The sequence below is a fragment of the Argiope bruennichi genome, chromosome 7 (assembly GCF_947563725.1).
Source record: "Argiope bruennichi chromosome 7, qqArgBrue1.1, whole genome shotgun sequence".
NCBI classification, from domain to species: domain Eukaryota; kingdom Metazoa; phylum Arthropoda; class Arachnida; order Araneae; family Araneidae; genus Argiope; species Argiope bruennichi.
The window spans coordinates 9,787,869-9,812,100 of NC_079157.1; the positions used below are offsets into that span (position 1 = coordinate 9,787,869).

The window sequence follows — 24,232 nt, forward strand, 5'->3', positions numbered from 1 at the left end:
AATCTCCTTTATGCCTGTCCGAATACGAAAAACCTTTTTCAAAATTATAATTATATTGAACATGATTGAGGGACATTATCACTTAAATGTCCCCTCTCAATGCTTAATCATTAAGGCAACTTTAATACATACTATCTGTTTGTCTGCAAGTGTATATGAATACGATAATTTATGCCCCAATGAGCATAAAAAAATTTCAATGTTTGATTACTTTTATAGCTGTAACAAATTTTAGATCAAATCCGTAAATAAGGAAAGGGAAATGATTTTTCGTCACTCGTTAAAGTGACTTCTTTAAACTACGAAAGTGCTGCGTTAACGGTAAGTTCTTTGAAAGTAATGCGTTCATGGTGACTTCTGAAAATGTTGCGTAAATGAACTACTTTTTTAAGCGCGGAAAATGATATGCTAAAAGTGACTTTTTTAAATTCTGAAAGTTATACTTTAACGGTGACTTCTTTAAGATTTGAAAATAGTGCTTTAACGATGCCTTTTTTTGCTCTGAAAATTCTCCGCTAACAATGACTTCTTTAAACTCTGAAAGTTAATGACTTCTTTAGGCTTTGAAAGTTGTATTTTAAAAGTGACTTCTTTAAATTTTGAAAGTTGCTCTTTAAAAATAATTTCTTTAAATATGAGAAAACCTGAATGGGGAAATTTCAACTAATAAAGTAATACTAATTAATTAAAAATACTATTTTTATCCAATATGCATAGTAAAAAAATTAAATAATGCTCCAAAACTCACAGTTAAATAATGCTTCAAAAGTACAAGTTATTTTAATTTTGTAATTTAAAATTTAACAAAATTTTATCGTATTTTTTCATAATTCATTTGAATATAGATTAATTTAAAACATTATAGTTTAAATTATTATATTAATTGCTAATTTTATATTTTCTGATGTTTATCGAAATTTGTAAGGATTTCTGATATTTTATTTATTAATTAAAAATGTTATATTAATTATTAATTTAAAATGTTACGATGTTTATCGAAATTTTTAAGGGTTTCTACGATATTGTACTGGTTATTTTAGTACTAAACTTATCATTTAGATAAATGTTTTCTTATATTTTATAGTTCATTTAAATATAGATTAAATTAAAAAATTTTGATGATATTTGTAAATTTTTTAAGGGTTGTGCTGTATAGCCTTGAGTTGAGAGTAAGAAAGGATAATTATTTTTATGACTGAGATGGGTTGAAGTATGGATTATTAATTACAAAATTTGTTTAATTTCCGCGATTTTAAAATCTTAATTAATATAAATAAGTGAATTTGTTAACAACCTAAGTTTCTTTTCTCCGTTCTCTCATATGTTTGAAATAAAATAATCAAAAATTAGGCCTTATAATATATAAGAATTAATAAACAGGTTTTTAAAAAGCACTTAAGAGTGTACTAATAACAAGAATTTTTTTTTTTTGAAAATTGTATTTATTTGTTTTTTAATTTTTAGAACTACTGCTGATCAAACTTATTTCCAAGGGATGTTACAGTTTCAAAATCAAATTAAAATATTATATAAATAATAATAAACTTCTGAAAATATTTAAACAAAGTACTGTCACAGATACAGGGGTCGTCCAAAATGATGAAAAAGCCTCGCTGAAAACTGTGACTTCCGTATGTGATAACATGGGATTAAATTAAATACGTAATTAGCAGTTTTTTGTATTGCATTGTTATTTATAGCCCCCAGAGTGTGTGCAAGTGTATTGTATATCATTGTCAGTCTAATTTCGTTTCGGTTGAAGCTAAAATGAGAGACTTGTCAGAGTTCCAAAGAGAGTAGATTGTGAGAACCCGTTTGGTTCGTGCATCGGTAACCACAGTGGCACAACCGTTAGGTGTATAAATAGACATCATATCAAAGACCATTACAGCATACAACGATCAGGGAAAAATAACATCTGCTAGAATGAACTGTGGAAGAAAAACCAAACTGACTGCAACAGACAGGCAGACATTACGGAGGATTGTGACCACCAGATGGGAGACCACTGCAGCAAAACTGACTGTTGAGATGAATGGCCATCTACAGAACCCTGTGTCGACCCATGCAGTTCGAAAAGAATTGCATAAGCAAAATATTTGGAACAGAGCAGAGATTGCAAAACCCCTTATGACAGATGTAAATCGAAAAAGGCGAGTACATATGATTTTCCATGAATCCAGCTTCTTCCTATTCCCCACCACGGGACTGGTTTATATGTGGCGAACCCTCCACAGAAACCTACAATCCACATTTCCTCCTTCCTACAGTGAAGCTTAGGGGTGTTCTGTAATGGTTTTTAGCCTCAACTCGTGGTTTGGAGTTATCTTACATGGATACCCCTTGTTACATAGATGGGTCACAAGCATTGGCCATGTCATTTTTTTTTGACAGACCAACTGCCTTCTACAGTGCAGACATTGTTTTCGTCTGGGGATTGTACCTATCAAAATAATAATTCCCCTATTCACTGTGGTCGAACTGTTCATTCATGGTTTTGGCAATATGAGGTCTCAATAACACGCATTCCGTGACCAAAGTAAATCAAGAAGTGAATAAAAAATGGATTTCTAAACTCTCTTTTCGTAAGCATGAAACAAGAAGTTAAACAAAAGTATTTAAAAAATGTAAAAAACAAATACGCTGATTTTTTCTTTCATAACAAATTTATTCTTAAGTAATATGATAAATACAGAATAGGAAGCATAGAAACAATGTTAGTACACAAAATTAAATATATACAGAACAATGAATTATGTACACGTGACGTAAGGCACAACAAAGCCTGGCCCAGCCCAGCCATGCTATACAATACAATAGGGATTTGCTAACAGAATTTTCGAATATAAAAAATTCTATCACAATGCTTCGCCATCTCTTTTACAGCCATTGAGATCAAATATTCAAAAATATAATCTTGAAATTTTTTTCATTTAATCAAAAATGCATCACAATACGGTCTTAAAAAAGTTTAAGCCGGCGTGCTGTATGGATTTGGTTTCCAAAATTGCACATTGCAAACTTATGTACAACGGCATAAATAAGTTACACAATTAAATAACAAAACAATAACAAATTTCCAATATTCACATTATTTAGCCCCGGTATACAAACTTATAACCCCAATAATTTTCCTAAATCTGCAAAAATAAATATTACGAAGTTATAAATAAAAAAAAGAATACTATAGTTATGGCTATCTCAATCAATTCATTTTATAACTGTTCTTTATATCATCATATCACCATTCATTTCATGTTGAAACATTTCAACATGTAGGCAAGCATGTTTTTATGCATTAAATATCATACAATGAAATCACGTGGAAAAAAACGTGAAAACACATTTTGCCTGGCGGCAACTTTAAACAACCGGCTACAACTGTCATTTCGTTCGGCAGACGGCGAAAGTTCACGTTTTGGCCTTCGTTTTTTTCACCTGGACTTCTTGTTGTTTTTCTTTTCGTAACCGTATGAAAAGATTGTAGTCAAATAGTCCGCTGTAGATTCCATGTGTTTTGACCATTCTGAGTTGTTGAATTCGGGCAACTCGCCTTCGTATTCTGCTGGAAGAACGCTGGGAGTGATGTACTTGTGTAGTTTTTTCATGTTCTTTCCGTGGAAGTGGAACTGAAACATAAATTAAATAAACAAATAAATAATGAGGAAAAAAATTTTATTACTAGACGAATACGAAAAGAACTCTGTTTTTAAAAAGTAATTTATTTTCCAAAAACCTTGAGATTCAAGGAAATGTTTTCTGGTTGTTAATAAACGCAAAAGCAAGAAAAACAGGGTTAGATAAATACAAAAGAAACGTAGTTGACGATTCTAAATTACTTGTTTTGAATTCTTTTTTAATCTTATTTTCAATTTTTATTTCAATTTATTTCTAGGAATATGTTTATCGTCTGAGACTTTTTAAATGTTCATTTTTACTGACAATTTTTTCTTTTTCTTTTTCTTTTCTTTCTTATTTTTAGGTTTTGAAAAGTATTTCCAGTAACTAAATTAAAGAACTATAAATAAAAAAAAATTAGCAACTGTTTGTGTTTAAATTAATGCTATATTATTTTTCAATTTTGTTTTCCATGATTTTTCTGTTGTTGTTCTTAACATGATTTCCTATTTTTATGAGATAAGTAATCTAAATCAGAAGATTGCAGCGTGGATTCTTGCTCAGCCATTTGAAAGTGTCCTCATGTCGATAACATTGCTGCTGGTAGCCAGTTACTTATCTGCGATTTAACTAAGATTTCCTAATTGTTTGCTTATCTTCGCTGCTGAAATCGGTGTTGAATTGTTGTGATTTACATAATAAAAACAAACGAAACACTTAAAATTATCATGAACAATCAACCTTTAAAACCCACCTCTAGATAAAATGTTTGAAATATTGTATAGCTAAAGTTAACTGGACGGTTTAGGTGGCGTATTATTTTTTAATTTTACAGCCTTACACTACTTACTATTTTATTTTAAATACAACATTTCCATATAAATTTATTGTATTTAAATTCAACTGATTTATATGCGTCTTAGCGTAAAAAAATTTTTGTCGAAAGAAAAAACAATAATTAAAAATTTTCTGATTAAGAACATTAACTAATGTTAAGTTGAAAATTTAAAATATTTTTCTTTAAATTAGTAAACAGATTTCTATGAAAAATTAAGAGAGATATTCTCTGATATAAAAATGAGGAAAGGCGGGGATTATAGTTTTCATTAAAATGAAGGGATATTTGATTTCCTATGATCAGTAACAAGTGATATATTAGAAGGGTTGAACGGAACACGTCAAACTGGACAAGAGTGGACATTGCCCTTTTACTAAGCTGTATGGTTCAGTGAAGTGCAAGTTCCAGAACAAGTTAGCAGCGACGGGAGAGGGATAAGCCAGATTCTCCAGCAATTCTTGTGGGATTCTTTTTAGATTCGGTTTAGGCATCAAGCGGTTTATCAGTCATCTTAGGAAAATGAAATAGCTTTCCTTGAGTTGTTGTTCGCTTTTCTGATGTTCAATAAAAACACATTTAGGAATTAAATAAAGACTACTTACTCTGTCTTTCAGTTTTGCGCTGAGGAGTTGTTTCAGTACTGCCCAGATGTAAGCGAACAGATGGCCTTCATTTACCATGTGAACAGCGCGGAATCGACCAGGAAAGCAGTTCTAAAAGAAAAAAAAAATACCATTCAGACATACTGTTACCAATTCAGGATACTTATTGTTTCAATCAAAGTATAATCGAATTTTCGTTTTCAATGTTAAGGTCAGTCTTCTAACGTTGAATTTGAAAGAAAACACGTAGGAAATGAGGTGATGCTATTATTTACAACTATTCGCAACATTGCGTCTGTTCTGAAACATCAATTATTTTCAAATATTTTAGGATCGTATTTAGAATTATTTAACTCGCGCAATGATCGATATCGTTTCTTTCCCGAGTTAACAACTGGACTGTCTTTAATTGATTGCCTTAAAAATATTTAATAATCTTTTTAAATATTTGCTGTTTGTAGATTGTAAAATTAATCATTACCGAATATTTATTTTAGTGTTTAATATCCATTAACTTCAAGAGACAAGTTTGCAGCTGTTAAAATTTTCTCAAGGGTAATTTCATATATCAATAATCTAATATAACCAGACATTTGATGATTATGGTTTTAATTCTTTCCTTCTTAAAATTATATGTATAGTTATTCTTATTCTCAGTAAAAACAAGTTCTTAAGTTGTTTCTTCCAACTTTCGTTTAATTCAGATAATGCATTAAAAATATAATGTAAATTAAACGAAAGTTGCTTTATAAGAAAGCATCATGTAAGTTTTTCGAATATATTCAATTCAATTAATTACAAATTATTTATGATAATTTTATGTTAATTATCGGTGGCGCATTGATTTAAAATTCACTTTTAAAATTTCTATTATGCATTCTACATTTAAAATCTTATAAAACATGTATAAATATTTTACATAAGAATTTTTTTAATGTAAGAGTGAAAAAAAAATTGGCATCTAAAACAAACTAAAGTAAACATGCCGATATTTATTCTTTATTCGATTCTAGAATTTACCGTTAAGCTCTTCAGTATGTTTTGATGCTAAAGGGGTTATCATTTGAAATATAAAACAGTTATTAAAGGAAAGTGTGATAATAGATTAAAACGCAATTATCAGCACTTTTTTCTTTTTTCTGCTCTAAATAGAGAGGAATTGGGTCATTCAGTCAAAAAAACTATGACAGTTTCAAAATTCGTTCATATAAAAAAATAAAGACTTGTTTCAAAGTACAAAGAATTTCAACATTTTAACTGTAAACATTGCAGGTGCTGATAAAGATTCAAAGGATGTTATAGTCCTTCAAGCACGTGCCTGAACTCGAAATATTTTCAAACGATTTAGCAAATGTTTACCAATTGTTGTCACATTTAATGCTTTATATCGATTCCATTGTGAAATTGAGAATAAACGATATGTGAATAAGAAATCGCTTATTATAAAAAAAATATGTACTGTAGAATTTTTATAAACTGAACTACGATATTTTGAAAGTCTCTGTATATCAAATAATTTTCTAGAATCGTGGATAATCACTAGAAAAACAGTTTCCATATATCGAATAAAATTTCTATATATCGAAAAAAAAGTTTCGAATAAAAAAAACTATGAAAAGCTATTCTGGTAAGAAATAACCACTAGATCTATATATATAAAGGAATATCAATTGAATAAGATTGTTAAACTTATTTTTACTGAAATTGATATTCTTTATAGACAGAAAGTTGCTAATGAAAAACAATGAACATCTGCCGACAAAAATGTGTTATTTTTTATTCAACGAATCGCTTTCATAATTAGGAGACATAATTTTATTTTAAATTCAACATAAAATTAGATTTAAAAAATATTGATCATGTTTTTAAACAAAACTTTTAAAATACCAAAGGGAAATAAAGCTTAATAAATTGTTTAGAAAATGATATGAAAAAGAAAGAGGGCAAATTAAAAAATTAGCTGTGGTATCATCAGCTTAAGACATTGATATTTTTGCATATTTGAAAAAATAAATTTTTAAATCTTTAAAATCTTTATGAAACCTAAGAAATATTAAATTCGCATAGCCGTTTTTAGTAATAAAAATGTGATACATTTCCTATATGTATTTTTTTTTATATATTGATATATTTTATAAATCGAACTTTTTCTAGGGCTTTTTAAGTTATATGGGAGTTTTAATAGTATTTCGGGATTTAAATGGATTTCGTTGCTGACAAAATTTGTTTTGTATATAATCTTATTTAAAAAAATTGTGTTTAAATTTGATAAAGGAAAAATAAATTGATATAAGTTTTAATAAATTGTCCGGACTAAAATAATTAAATCGAATACTGGCTGGTATTGATCCATATTTTTTAAGTTTTAAATGTTTTTACTTATAATATCTCGATAAGACAAATTCGAAGCCAAATGTAAACCTTAAAATAATTTTTACAAATACAAAAAAAGGCAGAATTTACTATGATTATATCGAACGCGACTATGACAAATGCAGTAAATCAAAAGCTTGATTTAGGTTAACATAACAGATTCAAAGAATCAAGTGAATAAACAGTAAAATCATAAAAAGAAGCATTAACAGTGGCCCACTGTTTACAAAGTGTGGCATAAGCTCAACTGTTGGGTTATAAATTGACTTTGCTGGCACTATTCATAAACTACTGACACTTTTGTTGGCTATATTCCGTTATAGACTTTGATAAAAGGACACATTAAATGAGAAAATTAGTTGTAAGATATAATTTAATAACAAAAAAATATCGTTTGATTTTTTTTACCGCTTTATAAACTTTCATATTAAATTTTGTGCTTTTCAAAGTTTTTAAAACGAATACCTAAAAAGTCGATAACTCAATAGAAACCATTTTTTTCCCTCACTGAGTATTAAATTATGCATTTTTTAAATACTCTGCGCGGCGGTTTTTATAGAAAATAATCAAGAATTATTTATAGGAAATAATTATTACATTACAAGTTAGGAAATTATGTGCGATGGAACAAAATTATCAGAAAATTATGGTTTTCAATTTTTAAGCACTCATTTTACTATGCAAAGAATTTAATACAATCTTTACCTGTAATGCTTCAGCAAAAAGCCATAGATAAGTGGGAGATACATGCGGCAGCTGTCTGAAAGTGAAGCCACTGAAGTCGACGATCACTTTGAAACCAGCAACCTGTGTGGAAGGACTTCGAATAGCATTGAGAAGGCCGCAGGTTAAAGCTCTCATAACATCGCCCAAAGGATGCTCATAGGGATTCCAGTTTTCTGAAGAGGGGAAAAAATTGTTAATTATATATTTTAAGAAAATGATCAAAAATATCAAATTTTAAGAATCTAATGAAATATTTTTTTTAAATATTATGTTTTCTATCAGGGGCTTATTTTTTTCTTATTTACTAATAGATTTTTACTTCATGAAGATGCGTTGAAGTATTTTTACAAAAACTGAAACAAGACTAGATTGTTTTTTTAAAGCAAAATGTGTTACGAAGTATCTTAAAATAAAAAGCAGGAACGGGATAATCGTTTTTTCGGTGCTTTAAAACTTAATTTTCAGTTATTTTTCTTTCTAGATTTAAAAAAAAATTGCACTTTCAACACAGTAGGACAAACATTGCTTTTTACAAAATTGCTCATTATTTCCATTTATTTTTCGAATTAAAACGTTTCTGTATACAATTTTTTTTTAATATTATATGTTTTCATATTTGATTTATTCCATGAAATGATGCTTGGTTTCCTATATACTAGAATGACCCTCAGAATTCAGAACACAGATTAAATAACAGAAATTTTAACCAGAAGATCACGCCAATGTGTTGAAAACAACAGCAACTTGAGTCTTGAATAGTGAATCTTTATCAGAAACGGACCTATGAACCACCGTCATCAACCCCCAAAGTCTAGACTAAATAATCAAAGCACCCTCTTATTAAAAAAACAAACTGGTAGTTCTTTCATTTTTTAACTTAGAAATAAGATAATAAATTCAATAGTTAAGATATCATGTCATCTCCCCCCCCCCCCAATGGCACTCACCAGAATGATAAAAAGAAAAGAACAGTACTTACTTGTGGAAAAAACAAGTATGCAACACCCTTCTTCGTCCCTGTAGGGTAAGAAACCGATGTGGCATCCTTCCAAAGTTCTTTTAACTTTTGCGTAGTCAAAATTTTCATAGAGTTCGCTGTGTTTCCTCATAACGTTGTAGAAGTTTTTGACCACACTGCAGGCTCGCTTCACATCGAATTTTCTTGCTCGTAAGAAAGCCAGCAAGAACCTGTCATCGTCTTGCCAGTTGAGGCCTTTCTCGTCTGAAAAGGCATAAAGAAAAATGTATTAGTTTTGAAGATGTGAAATCCCAAAGTGTATTTTATATAAAAATTTCGAAAAATAAAAACTAATAAAATAGAACTGTTTAGTTGTGCAATGATATTTTGAAGTAATGATTTCGATGGGATGTTTTCACTTCACAGCTCTTTCTATTTTCATTGCTTAGAATTTAATTGTGACAAAGAATATATGTCTATGTTACACCAATAGAACGTCCTGTCATTGAGAAACTAGGAAAAATCCTGAAGAAAGACCAAGAGATTGAAAAGAAAGTAAAATTGAGTCTTTATCGGGTTTTGAAGACAGGTAGCAATAAAAAAAATTCCATTTTATTATCTTCAGATAGCATAAAGATATGATGGTTCGAGTATTGCATTGGAAATAGGTGATTTAATTTATTCTTGCGTTATAATATTTTGTTGATTTAAATTATAGTTATGAATAATATTCAGGTTTAAAAAAATTAAGTAAAATATTCTATTTTCGATAAAAAAAAAGATAAAGATAATATTAGATAAAGTATTTTGTTGTTATTCAAAACAATTGATGACATATTTTAATTTGCGACGATATGATAAATTTAAGGACATTCTCTATATTATTTCCACAATATTACTGTAAAATAAGCTGGATTTAAATAACAATAATTAAATTACGATAAATAATTTATATAAATGAATTGGGTAGAAATCTATTTTAAAGTACTTTTTCACAACGCCAATGATGCCAACAATGCCAAGACACCAAAGTTTTAAAAAAAATCAAGATGGTTGAAAAGACAAACGATACAGCTCATAGGATTGTTAGAAACACTATTGCTCTTGTTTTGGGTTACCCTATTGGCGACAAATTCAGGGGAACATTTAAATAGATTTCAACCACGAATTTAAAAGAATGCGTCAAAGAGTAGGACAAATAAATGTGATTGAACTTGCGAAACTATCAAAATTTCAAGCAACACATTTGTTTTCAGAACAATACAGGCTCAAAAAATTATGGTCTAATTTTTCCTTACCATCCAACATATTCTTGAGGAGTTTGAGGCTGTGCACTCGGGTGTCTTCATCTTCGAAGAGTTCCGACTTGGCCCTCTTTCTGAGTTCATCGGTCATGTAGTCCAGCTCGTAGGGCAGAGCTTTGACCACCTTCTTTTCTGGTTCGGAAGGCATTTTTACTAAACTGATTGAATGGATAACTCAAAATGGGAAAACTTCAAACACTTCTACCAAATCTGAAAGAGAATTGTAAACTTATTAGTTTTCCAGAAGCAAAAATTTTCACCAAACTTCAAATTCATTCATATCATTCAAACCATTCACAATAAAAGGAGGAAACACTGTTCTTTAAAATTTGTTTAAAACATAAAATAAATGAATAATTATCAGATATATCGAATTGTTGTGTTTTTTTAGTCTCCTTGAAAAAATAAAACGCTATAATCAAACAACAATCAGTGATGAATCAAGTTGCAATGCAAGGAAATATATTCTGTGCATTATCACTTCCAGAAAAATAGTCCTCGATATTATGATAAATTATTTAAAATCAATCAATATATTATAAACAGTATAATATATATATATTTATTGGATATTACTATTGGAGGATTTTTGATTGTATAAAACTGCTCATTCAGAGATAAAGTTATTAGAATTCTCTGCTCTCTTTTTCATGCGCGTAGAAGCACATAGTGCATCAATCAGCTGTGATGCGATCGGTTGTGGCTTTCTGGATGCTGTTGTCTTGAATACGCAAAGTTTGTTTTCAAATTTTTTCAATAAGAACAGGATGCATGGAAAAATTAAATTCAAGAAAAATACTTTAGATTAACTATTTCAAGTTCTGAGATTATAGCTGGGGATAGTTTTTACATGGAAATTTTAAAAAAATTAATGAAAATTTTAAAAAAAGATAGCAGGTTAGGTCAAAACATTTTATTTTAAATCGCCATCATTTTATAAAAGGCACTCAACGTATTTTCTAAAAACTATATTATATATTTGTAAGTTATTGACGTACACGAAATGAAAAAAAAAATGTCAGGTACAACTGGTTTTATTAATTAAATGGAATCTAAAAAAACTGGCGGAGCATAGTTAAGAAATAAAATATTAAACAAAAAAAAAATTAATGCGAATAAAAGTTTGAGGACGTAAGTCAGTCAAGCATTTAGATCTTCTAAAAGACTATATTTTCTTGATAAAGCGATAAATTTGGGAATAACATGACAGATATAATAAAATTAAGATCAATTTAGCATAATTTAAAAAAAATTTCCGTTTTTAAACAATAAAAATACAAAGATCTAGCCATAATTAGAATGAAAATAAAACTCTGGAATATCGTTAACTTTAAAAAAGCTTAGAAACTGATGGAGCGTGGCATTTTTCCTGTATATTTAATCATATTAATTTGCCTTTTAATGAATATAATAATTGCATCTAAACACCTAAATTTTAAAATTACACTATAGTTTCTTTGCAAGGTCAGACAGAAGATATGCGTTTAGAATTAAAATTATTGTTATTTGATGGAGCAAAACAGCACCAATTTACGCCAAAGCATTTATTTTAGAATAATAAAAATATAAGACATAGATGATGATAAAGATAATAAAAATTATACTATTAGAAATACTACTGTTAGAAAATATTTTAGATAAAAGGACTACTGTTAGAAATTAAATATTATTTTAGATTCTGTGAAAACCAAACGATTATTCGTTTTTACATATTTGCTGATGCTGATGCTTTAAAATGTAAAAATTAAGAGCTTAAACAATTTAATCAAACGACCAAACGATAAAATTTATTTTTCATTATAAGTATGCAATAGAAAATCGAAATTTAATTATTCACATCTAATTATTTCATCGTTATCTTTATCGCTATCTAAACAGCATCTCATTATTGCCGTAATTGCGCATATTTTTACTTTCAGGTGTGTTTTTTATTTATCAGTTCATAAGATCCTACCATTCTTTGACTCATAGATTATAAGTACTGCGAAGACTGATCTAAGATTTGCACACTGACCTACATTTTGCAATTCATTTTTTTTTTATCATAACAGAGATATCGGTTGTCCTTGTACTCTTTAAATCCTTGTACATCATCTAGAGCACGTTCAACTCAGCCACGTACGTTTTTTGATTGTTTGCTTGCTTTACAATTAAGAGATTAAGGCTTTTCAAATATTTAAACTAACAATTATAATATTGCAAATAATCGCATCATATTTCAATAAAATTAGCAATTAAGAATGGGAAAATATTTGTCATTTTTCTTGTATGAAGTAATGTATTCAATTTTTGAACATATTTATCAGTTCTAGGGCAATGAAAGTTTTGAAGAAATTCATCTTTTTTATAACACATTATTAAACAATTTTTGAATTTAAAATGTTATGAAACAGATGAAATTTTTTTTATATATCATTTGATATATTATCTTAGTTTACAAGTTTAATCAAGCATAGTTTAAAAAATGTAATATTTGAAAAAAAATTGTAATATGATTATATAGTTTTACATATATTTCAAGCAATTACTATTATTCAAAACATTATTATACTATTAATCCAAATGCATGCTTTAGATTAAAAAAGTTAGCATTGTTTGATTAGTTTTATATTAAGTAAATTTCATAAATTGGGAGAACGTACATTTTCTCCATTATTATTTAATTAATTCACTTTAAATCATCGTAATTTCTCTAAATGCATTTATTAAACAGAAAATAAAATAAAATCATTTATTAGAGATATTTTATGCAATAGATTGTAAAAACACACACACCCTAATTTCGATATAGATTGTTTGCGTCAACAAAAACTAAGCACTGGTTAATCCATGCATCAGTTGCCAATTTGAGAAAAACATTAAATGCATGATATGCGATATGGGCGAGATATGAAATTTCCTGCGTTTAAATTCTTTGTAACATTATTTTTTCTAAAAATAAAAAGTAAAGTTTAATATCAACAGGTCAAAACTGTTTTAAAGAATTTACAAAAAATCTTTTTTTAAAATATCACCCATTAAAAAATTTAAAAGAATTGAAAGAAATTTTAAAGATAGATATTAACAATTTTGGATTAATATTTTATTTCTATTACTTTATATATAAATGACCTAAAACTCGAAAAATATTAAATAACATTCAAAGTAAAAATAAAATTATGACCTGTTAAAAATAAATTATGATGTTAAATATGATGTTAAAAAATAAAATTATGATGTTAAATATCTAAAATATTTCCAATTTTATACTTGAAGTTTAGAAATAAAAACATTAAAACAGTAAAAAAAGTTTGAAAACAATATTAGAAAGCAGGTGTTCAATTATTATCATAAATACTACCTCGTCAGAGACGGCAGGGGGTTCGTTTAGAATTTCCGAATGCACAGATATCTTTATTAAATCGAACAAAACAAGCTCTAATTTCTAAACAGACATGAAATTCCTTTTTATTCGTTCAGATAATATAAATATTAACGTCACTTTTGTCTGATAACACATGTTTTTGTTAAACGTATCAAAAGGATCGAAGGATTTTTTTTTTCTCTCTCGCCATTTTTGATATCTTCGGTTCCCAAAGTAACGGAAACATCATAAATACGTAGTTTCTTGGACTTTCGACGTTCGATATGGGGAGAAAAAAAACTTTTCGTCGAATAAATGTATGAAAATGATTTGACGCAGTGTTATGATATTTTACAGATATTAACGGAAGATGCAATACTGTAATCAAAACAACGTGATTTTCGAAAACAATGGGATTTCCCATTATCTGTTCAGTAAATTACCAATTCTGAAGTTGAAAGTTCAGAACATATGCATTTTTTCAAAACGGGATTCTTAATTTATTTTAATATGATAGTAGATGTTTATAAATTATTAAAAAATACTAGAATTCAACAAAAAAATAGCAATTTCTTCTAAAAATTAAAGAATAAGTATATTTTTGCTTGTCGAAACATTTTAAGTTTCTCATCTTGTTGCCAAAATAAATGCGACAAATATAAAATTATAATTTGGAATTGATTTCCTGATGCAATACCTATAATTGATTAGAATCGTCTGAAAAATTTTGTACATTAAATTGCTTTCAAAAAGAGCAAAGAACAAAATGATTACTGAATATTATTAAATACTATTTATTTAAACAGTTCACAATATTTTAGTTGTATTATATTCAAAATGTAATAAAAATGCTAAGATTAATAATTAAATAAAAAATCTTTCAGGAAAGAATTCAATGATAATAACCAGATAATTCAAATAAATTATTTTTTTATGTATGTAAAAGAATATTTAAAATTTAATATAAATTGGAAAAGTAAGTGTTTTATTTTCAATTCAAAATAAATAAATAAATTATGAATAATCTGATAAGAAATAAATGTATATAGTACCCCTTGAGCATATACGAGAAGACTTTCTTGGACGAGAAATATAAAGATTACAGTCACAAATTTCTGCCTGATGCAAAATATCATCGAAGTCAAGAAACCAAAACAGCGATGTGCGTTAGTTCTCTTTTTGGAATCAATATGAAGAAGAAATGGACAAGAAGTCTTTTATATTCAAATAACTGTCATTGGAAAAATCGTCTGCAATTATGAGCCAAGTTCACGTTTCGATAAAGAAAAAAAAATCAATGAAAGCAGACTACCGGGGTCAAGAATGAAAATGAAAAGAAGTTAAATTTTTGATTTCCGGGTATATATGCGTCAATGCGAAGTAAAAAAATTTGCATGCCAATTTTTTTTTCATTCTATATGTATTGAAGAAAGAAAAAAACACGACTTTAGTGAATTGATTTTTTTTTATTTGTTAGTTTCTTGAAAGCCTTTCATTTGCATTTTTACTATAGTGGAGATACAAAATATAGTAATTAGAGTGTCATTTGCTTCCAGAGTCTTTTTTTTAAAACAAGGTTCACGTCATTTGTCAGGTTATTCAACTTGATATGAAGTTACACAAGCATTCCTCTTAGAAATATATTAATTCAATCAGAATAATGAGAAGTTTAGGAAAAAAGATTAATTTTAGATGACTGAAATTGAATTCCTTCGAAAAGATTAAATTCTGAATTAACGTATTAATATTAAATAAAGTTTAAAGTTATTTGATTAATTAAAATTCATTTGATTTTTTAAAAAAAGTCAAAATTTTATTAAACTGGTATATTTTAAAGACAAACAATCTTTTAAAATGCTTTATTTCAAAAAAAAAAAAAAAAGATGTTACATTGCCATTTCAAAAATATTAAGAGAAGAAAAGCTTTAGGAAAGAAGTTAAATAACAAAATAACCTTTTTTTTTATTATTATGAGGAAATGCTTCATTAAATAATGAATTATTTTATTGTTATCCATTATGAATTAGCAATTTCATAAATGGAAAAAAATAAAATTATACTATTTTAAAGCATGTTACAATATTAAATATTAAATGTATGGTGCCATCACTAAATTATTACACTATTCTTATCGTTTGCTAATTTGATTAAAGTTTACATACATTTCAGATATTTAATTCAATCTTGAAACTATTTAATTATGTATATTAGATAAAAATTAATAGCAGAGGCTTATATCTTTTTAATTTTCTCGAAACCAATGTAATTAATTAAATTAGAAATAAAATCTACTATTTGTAAATTCAAGATTTGAATTCAACTTATCAAAAGTTTATTTTCAATTAAAAGCTGGTCCAAAATCTACTGATTCTATGGATTCAAATTTTTATACTGAGTTTTAAGATCTTGTTCAAAATCATTTCAATCATTCTTTAGTGCAGTTATTGGAAAGTGCATGTTAAAGAAATTAAGTTAAACAAATGTTATATGCTTTAATGACTTGTGAATACTACAATTTTGCCTTATGGATTCTGTCTTAAGCTTAATTTAAAGCATTTCATTAATTCTAATAAATCATCTAATTAAGTGATGCACTAATTCATATTAGTTGGAAATTATGTAAAAATAATTCTGTGAAAACCTCATTATTAAAGCTATTTCTTATATTCAAAGTAAAAATTTTGTTTAAAAATCATCTAATCTCTACCAAAAGATATTGTAAAGCAATAAGATCTGTCAATATTTCAACATTTTCTTGACGAAATGAAGAAGAACTACTCGCTACAAAGTGTAAACAGGAAAAACACAAATTGGAATAGATGAAATCATGGAACAGTTTTAATTGTTAGCAGACTAATTAGCATGTCATTTCGCATAAATTATAAAATCAGTGAAAGGCTGAGGTTGAATTGAAGGTTCTGTTTACAAAGATATGCTAAACACTTGTAAACAGGAACAAAATTATCTGAAGTTGCTGCAATACTTGTTTTTCGCAAATTAGAGGAAAAAAGACATTTAATTGAAAACTGGTGTGATCAAACTTATAAGAGCTCCTAATTAAAAATTGCATGTAGGAAAAACACTTTTTTGAGAAATTTTGGGGGCATCATGGAATATTTTAAAAACTATCTTCTCATTAATATATTATAGACAATGAAGAATTATTATCAACAGTTTTTGCTATATGTGCATATGCTGAAATTTTGCTGAAACTTTTCACGAATAATATCGTTTTGATTAACTTTTACAAAATATTAAAAGCCTGAAAAAGAATTATATATTAAAAATCAATTTATGTTTGTTTAAGTTTCAAAACTTTTCAAGTACTTAATCAATTAATAGTCCCAATGTTAGAAGAAATTGTTTATTAATATTTCTAAGAAATGTTTTGCATTGATATTTTATTTATTTTAAATCAACTGCGAGTTTCATGACATTGATCTTTTCCTGTTAGAACGCCTTGGTAATTGATTGTATATCTTATTTGTTAACGCAGTTCAATTAGGCATAATACAGCATGATGATAAAATTTAAAGCACGTTTGCAAGAAACGTGAAACGAAAAGTGGATGATAAGGAAAAATATGCAAATGTTTTATCACTGTCCTTAAGAAGGAAGTAAATACAGCAATGTACTAATAAAAGATCTAAGAATCAGGTTACGCATCGATGATAAATTTTACGAATTAAATAAACAGAAAAAAATCCTATTTTGTAAGAGTTAAATTTAAAATATGAATTAAAATTCACAAACCTTTTTGTTGAAATCTCAATCAGTCCTTTTTAATGATAAGATATAAAAAGAATGTCTTATCATCAATCATGATACCTGAAGCAGATTAGAATTTTTAAAATTTTTGGACTTGCAAACAGTAAACTTTGCTGTAAATGTTTTTGAATTTTAGCTATTTATTGGAAAGAAATACCATATAAATTTTTCATTAATTAAAGTAATTTAAAATTTATTAATGGTTTAAATTTTTCTACAGTTTAATCCTATTTTAGTTCTATGAAATAAATGGGAATATCGTTTGAAATTAAATAAATATGAATCTTATATAGATTTCTTCGATCAGCAGAGTATTCAATTATTCTAGATATACAGATCTATGCAAAAAAAAAAAAAAATTATGAAAAACTGAAAATAAAAATATTTTTTTTCGAATGACTGGCTACTTTATGCAACTCAAACTAATTCACAGCAGAATAATTTTTTTTAAACTTTTGCTGTCAATAGAATACTGTCAGAGTAATTAGAGAAAATTTTTGTGTAGTATTTTTGAACTTGAGAGTTTAAAAAAACACACCAAACGATCAATAGTTCAATAACTAAACTCGGAAAAATTGCGCCACGTTAGGTAATAAGTACTTTTTATCTCTGAAATTTGTGTTTATTTACTGCGTTTTCGATATTTTTTCTCCAAATCCATAAAAAAATATGATAAATGTCAAGGCTGATGGTATTGTTATTGAAAGTCAGAATTTAAAAATAAATTAGAAAGATAATACAGAATTTTAAAAGAATTTAATGTATTTTGTATAATCTTTAAAAAGTTTTCAAATCGTTTCAATTTTAAATTCGAGATCATACCATTTTAATAGCTTTAAATATATGTCTGCCAAAACTCATGATCAGACGTTTCATGAGTTTTGGTCTCATGAAACTTTGGTCCAAAGAACATGGTCATTGTCCTTTGTTCCATAGATATGAACATTCTTTAAACTAAGCGTTAATAAAGATAAATGTTAATTATTTGAATATTATTGAGGAAATTTTTTGGTTGACCATTTTGTATGAATGATTTTTTATCTTGAAGATTTTTCAGTTCATGCATTTGAATTAGAATGCATTATTTCGATGAAATTGGAAATGAAATGCGAAAAGTCAAAACTATAAAGAATATTTACTATATAAAGATTATAAGGGAATCAAATTTCAAAATGACGTATCAAAAATTTTGCATTCATTGTTTCGTTTTCCTTTAAAAAATGTAGATTTTATTTGGAAATGATATAAAAGATTTCGTAAGTTTTCTATAACTCTATTACAGTTTCATCAACAAAATTATTTTCACTGAATATACGAAATTATTAATAGAATTAAAAAGCAACACAGATGAGTTTTCCCTATTTATTTTAAGTAGCGAAAGTGTAAAAATAAATGGCTAAGACCTGCCGTAAAAAACGTACGCAACTCTAAATGAAACAGGTGATATATTCTTGTTTTCTATGGAGGGTGCTTTTCGAAAGATATTTATAGAACCACACTCTGGCACCTTTCTTTTGTATTGTTACTGTTTCTCATTAGCGTAAGATCATCAATTTTGCAATCACGTTTGATCGGGCAATATTCCAATAGTTCAACGGAACCTATTACTATTTATGTGTTTCTTCGAATTACTTAATTTTCTACGATACTGTCCATAATTTTGCAAACTGCAAAATTATGGATCAATTTTTTTCAAAGTTTAAAATTTTTTCAAGTTTTTTTCACAAGCTAACATTTTTTTTTTTTTTTTTTCATTTTCAAATTAAGTCTTAAAATCTTACCATTTATCCGACTGTTAAAGATTTGAAATATGGAATAAAACAAAATCTTTTCTTCTTTTGCCAAATTTTTATATTTAAATATTATGTATAATAAATTAAATATCGTATATGGTGAAGTTTATATCGATTCTCTTATTGAGTTTTTGATCAGAATTATTAAAATTAAGTAGCTGCATTTACAAAAACTGAGCAGAATAATTATAATACGTGTTTTCAAAAAAAAATGTTTTATCAATAAACTTTTACTTCAACGTCAAATGATTCTTAAAATAAAAACAAAGAATTAGAAAAATATTTGTTTTCAAAAGTCATAAAATAACTTCATGCTTTTTGTTCCGATATTTATAATCGGAAACAACTGAATTATAAAAAATGCTTCTTATCTTTCTTTTCATCAAATTCAAATTAAAATCTCGCTATAAGAAATCAATTTTCATAGCAATTGTAGTATCTCAGAATAAAATATTTTCATAGAAAATGTTAAAGGTAAAAAGTATTTTAAAATAAACAAACGATTCTAAAAAGAAAATCGACCAAAGATCTCATGAATATAATTAAAATTGAATCGCACCTTTCAATGGAATTTGATATATGTTACACCTGAATACTTTTACTTTCTGCGTCATTTTTCTCACGTCAATTTTTCCGCGTCATTACCTTTTTATCAAAAAAGAAGAATAAACGTATATTGAGAATAGAGTTGATAAACTATTATTTACCTAAGAAATCTACAATTCATTCATAAGATATCAATTTTATATATCTTTTGTCGATAGAACTGTATCATCTATCAGACACAAAATCTTTTTCTGAAAGATATTATATAACTAAAGTAAAATAAATTTTAATTTTAACAATGAAATGTTGTCTGTTGGTTTCATTGTATGAAATTGTATTTCCTTAAATAAATTGTTCATTTTATTAGAATGCTGTCTGTTTTACAAATTAAAAGATAATTTTTTTTAAATATGAAATTTTACTTTTTATTATGACAATTTATTGTCGATGTTGTTTCAAATTATGTATTTTACTGTGTATCGCGCATGAAAAGATCCGTGCAAATTTTTATAAGCTATATTGGTATTACAGTTTGAACTGTTTTTCATCTATAATGTATTTCGGTTAAAATTAGTTCCAATATCGAATTAAACTTATTAAAAATATATATAACATGCAGTTAAGAGTTCGTTACAATTGCTACAGAATCAATCAATATATTGACTTCAAAAATGTTTCTGTATTTCTTCATATTTATAATATTCATTGCCAGATTGTTCTTTGTTAGTAATTTTTGTTGCACCTAATTTGTATTAAATTGCTTCATTCCAAAGTATAAAATATTTTAAAGACCAATTTATAAATTCTTAAAAACTTTTCTTTTTTGCCCAAAAAAGTTTTTCTGAAACACCTCTTGATTTAACTTGATTAAAAAAAAATCATTTCTAGAAACAAGAAAAATACGCGATGTATTTAATATATTTAGAATTATAATTTAATTACAATTCTGTAGGTTTATTTTGGATGATTTCAATAGAAATAAAACTTGAAACTGTTAATAACACTCGAACAACAAGGTTAACGCAGATTATTATGTGAGGACAAATGTAAAAGAAGAAATGGATATAATAGAAGGTTAAATTTCACGGCATTGCTTTCACTAAACGTGTCACTATTTACACTTCATTTCTCGAAGGTAATTTCTAATACAAACAAAGCTTGACTAATTACTTATATGACACGATACAAAAGAAGCTTTTGCACAACATTTGTTTATTTTTAAATAGCCGGCAGAGCAATTAATCTTGAACAATAACTGTGTCCTCATTGCTGAAATTAATATTCTTCTCTTTTTTCAATTGCCTTCAAACACTAAATACATGAAGTTCGTTAAGGAGCTTCGAATTATTACGTAATTCATCTTCATTTTTTTAAATCGTCTGTTTTTATTTTCTGCCAAACATAAAAAAATAATGCCGCAGACGATAGTCTTTCGTATCTTTTTAATTCCAGAAGAATACGAAATAATTTTAAATTAAAATGTATTACATTTTTTTTTAAATTTCTGAATCACAATGCTCATGGTAACTTTTCTACAAGAATATGTACGAATATTTGATTTTATACAAATATTTGAATGTGTAAATAATTTCAGAAATGTAGAAGAATTCTTTGATTTAATTATTTTTTGTTTGCTTTCTTTAATGTGATAAACAATAAAAGCCCAAACTATATCATTTTTACACAATTCAAATATTAATTTTTTCATAAATAACAAAATTGCAAACGCATTAATTTTTTACTTTGAATTAGCATTCTATTTTTTCAAATGGTAAATCATGATTTTTTATTTTAATAATGATTAGATTGTGTTATTTAGATCGACATTTAGATAAAAACGTGTGTATATGACTCTAAAATAAGACATCAAAAGGAAATCTAATTACATCTGGAATTTATAGCTATTACCATTAAAATAAAACAATTTTCTGCAAAACATTTAACTATTGCTATGAATTTGGAATTTCCAACTTAAATAAATTTAATTTGGAGGTGAGGATAACAATCTGAGGTTAAAAATTGTTTTAGCAATCATTATTTTCCATCTCATGCTTAATGTAAACACAATCATCAAATAAATTTTGCAAATAGAGAATAAAATTAAGGTAATTCTTCCTGTAGATTTCACCACTATTATTAAAAAAAGAAAGACCATCCTTGCCAAGTAAACAATTCAAATGAAGACAATTTGACAAGCTGATGACGACTCAACAAGATGATAGGTTGATTATCTATTCTTTGAATATATTTTTTAAATAATGGTGCATCTAGAATCTTCAAACGGCAACAAAACTACAATTTTTGAAGCATTGTGAAGGACATTAAAAATAAAGATGGGAAGTTATGAAGAAAATCACCTAGTCTTAGAAGAATAAACTTTCCAACAGACAGATATTGTTAAGTGGAATGGGAAATCTTTACAACAAAGGAAATCGAAATATTATTTGCAACCTAATTCTAAACGTCTGGTAATGTTGTTTTGCGTCATTTGAGCTTCAAGGCGTGCTTATTAAAAAACGATTCACGCATTCAGAACTTCCAGAAGTTTCTTCCGTACAGCATTTAACCTTGCAAAAAATCTTTGTTCAAACCCGGAAGCATTATGGAAATTATATGAATTAGGGTTAGTAGTCAGACTGCTTTGAGCGAACGGAGAAAGCCGAAATAAAATTTTTTTATTTATCAAAAGTTTTTAAACTTTCGTTTTTAATGTTTTGAAGATTGGAAACGTGCAGTTTAAGGCTTTGTTTATAATTCGAAATGAGTATATGCCATTTATTTCTAGAAACTTCTTTGTAATGTAATTCTGTTTTCAATAAACAGGTAATATGACTACAGGAGCATCATATGCAAAATTTTTAGTCATAATTCTCTTTACCACATAATAATAAGTGACCCAATGCATTATAAAAGGAAAGTAAAGGGCTGTCTGAAAAACTGATTATAAATCTGATGATCGGATTTGGGGTGAGGTGGGGGAAGGGATTCGTGTTATGAATAGTTTGAAGGAATATCCCTTTCCCAGAACAATATAATGCAAACTTTGTCTTGGAAGAGCCCATTTTCAGTTAGTTAGATTCAATTAGTTAGATTCATTTTTTAAAGCATTTTTGCTTTATCTCTGTTACTTATATTTTAAGAGTTTCTATTTCACTTTTATTACTATGCCGTTCAAAGTTTAAAGGCTTCTATTTCATCTTTGGTTACTTTGGTGATTCCGGAGGGCAGAAGTTTATTTTACTTTAATAAGCATATTATTAAAATAAAAAATCTTTAAGATTTCTTACTTTACTTTTGTTATTTTACCATGTATATTTTAAGGATTTCTATTCGGTTTTATTAATTAACCACAGCAGAAATACTTTTAAGATTCGTTTGAGAATGGTTTATTATATAAACACAGATATAACATAATTTAAAAGAATTAAATAATTCTGTTTTTTATTTATAAGTTCATTTAAGGAATTGGGTTTTCACTTAAAATAAAATATAGGCGATCAACGTCTGTTTGATTTAATTTTACAGGTACCTGTAAATATCTTCAAATCAATTGAACTGTATATTGCGAACTCTGTCAGGTAAATTTCTTTATCCAGTAAAGCTATAAAGATGTATTTTAGTGTTGAAACATTATTTAAAAATTACAGAGAAAAAATTAAAGCTAGTGGTTGTTTGAAAACTAAATACAACAAAAAATATAATTCAAAAATATGTAATTATTTAAAAAGTACAGTGTCACTGATATTTACTACGCTTAATACAGTATATTTAATTTAATAATACAATATTACGATTTTAAAAAAAAACATAGTACAGTACTTACGTTTAATAACAAATATGCTTTAATATGCAATTAGTTGCTTGTTGTTTGTTTTTTGGAAAAAAGTTATACATAAGTAGCCAGCGTTATTTGTTAAAAACTGACAATTTTTTAGACTTGTGGAAGATGTTTAGAATAAATTCTTAGACAATATCCATTTCTTATATATACTGACTTCACATAAGTCATTATTTTCTTTTCTTATTACACCAATTTTCTTTTACTATACATAGATAGTATCTTCAAAAATACTTTATTTTTATTACAATTAAGGTTATAAGCCAAAATTTCATCTAATGAAATTTTTCAGGAAAATATAAAATGATGATTTTAGCCTAATTCTGCAAAAAATAGACTTCATTTCCTTTCGATAACAAACCATTGTCTCAAAACAAAGAAGTATTTGTCAAGGAAATAAAAAGAAATGCAGAATTAAGTATCTCAATTCCTTTTATTAGTATTTTAGAATTTGAAGGTCATTAATAGTAGTTTTCGCCCGTGACCTATTTAAATCAACGAAAACTACAAATCTTTGAGCAGCGT

At 27.0% G+C, this 24,232-nt stretch overlaps 1 protein-coding gene across 3 annotated transcripts in view; it reads right to left on the reverse strand.

Moving 5' to 3' along the window:
* Positions 1-2,647: 2,647 nt before the first annotated feature.
* LOC129976094 (alpha-tocopherol transfer protein-like) overlaps positions 2,648-24,232 on the reverse strand; it is a 30,250-nt gene continuing 8,665 nt past the window's right edge. For 2 of the 3 annotated variants that reach the window (XM_056089471.1, XM_056089473.1), the window contains exons 2-6: positions 10,414-10,629; positions 9,137-9,379; positions 8,137-8,330; positions 5,059-5,169; positions 2,648-3,629 (exon numbers count right to left, since the gene is read on the reverse strand). In XM_056089471.1, the coding sequence (XP_055945446.1) occupies positions 3,435-3,629; positions 5,059-5,169; positions 8,137-8,330; positions 9,137-9,379; positions 10,414-10,567 (897 nt within the window). In that variant the 5' untranslated portion in view covers positions 10,568-10,629 and the 3' untranslated portion in view covers positions 2,648-3,434. Of the gene's footprint in view, positions 3,630-5,058; positions 5,170-8,136; positions 8,331-9,136; positions 9,380-10,413; positions 10,630-13,759; positions 13,881-24,232 lie in introns of those variants that run through there. The other variant, XM_056089472.1, reaches the window with a different exon arrangement.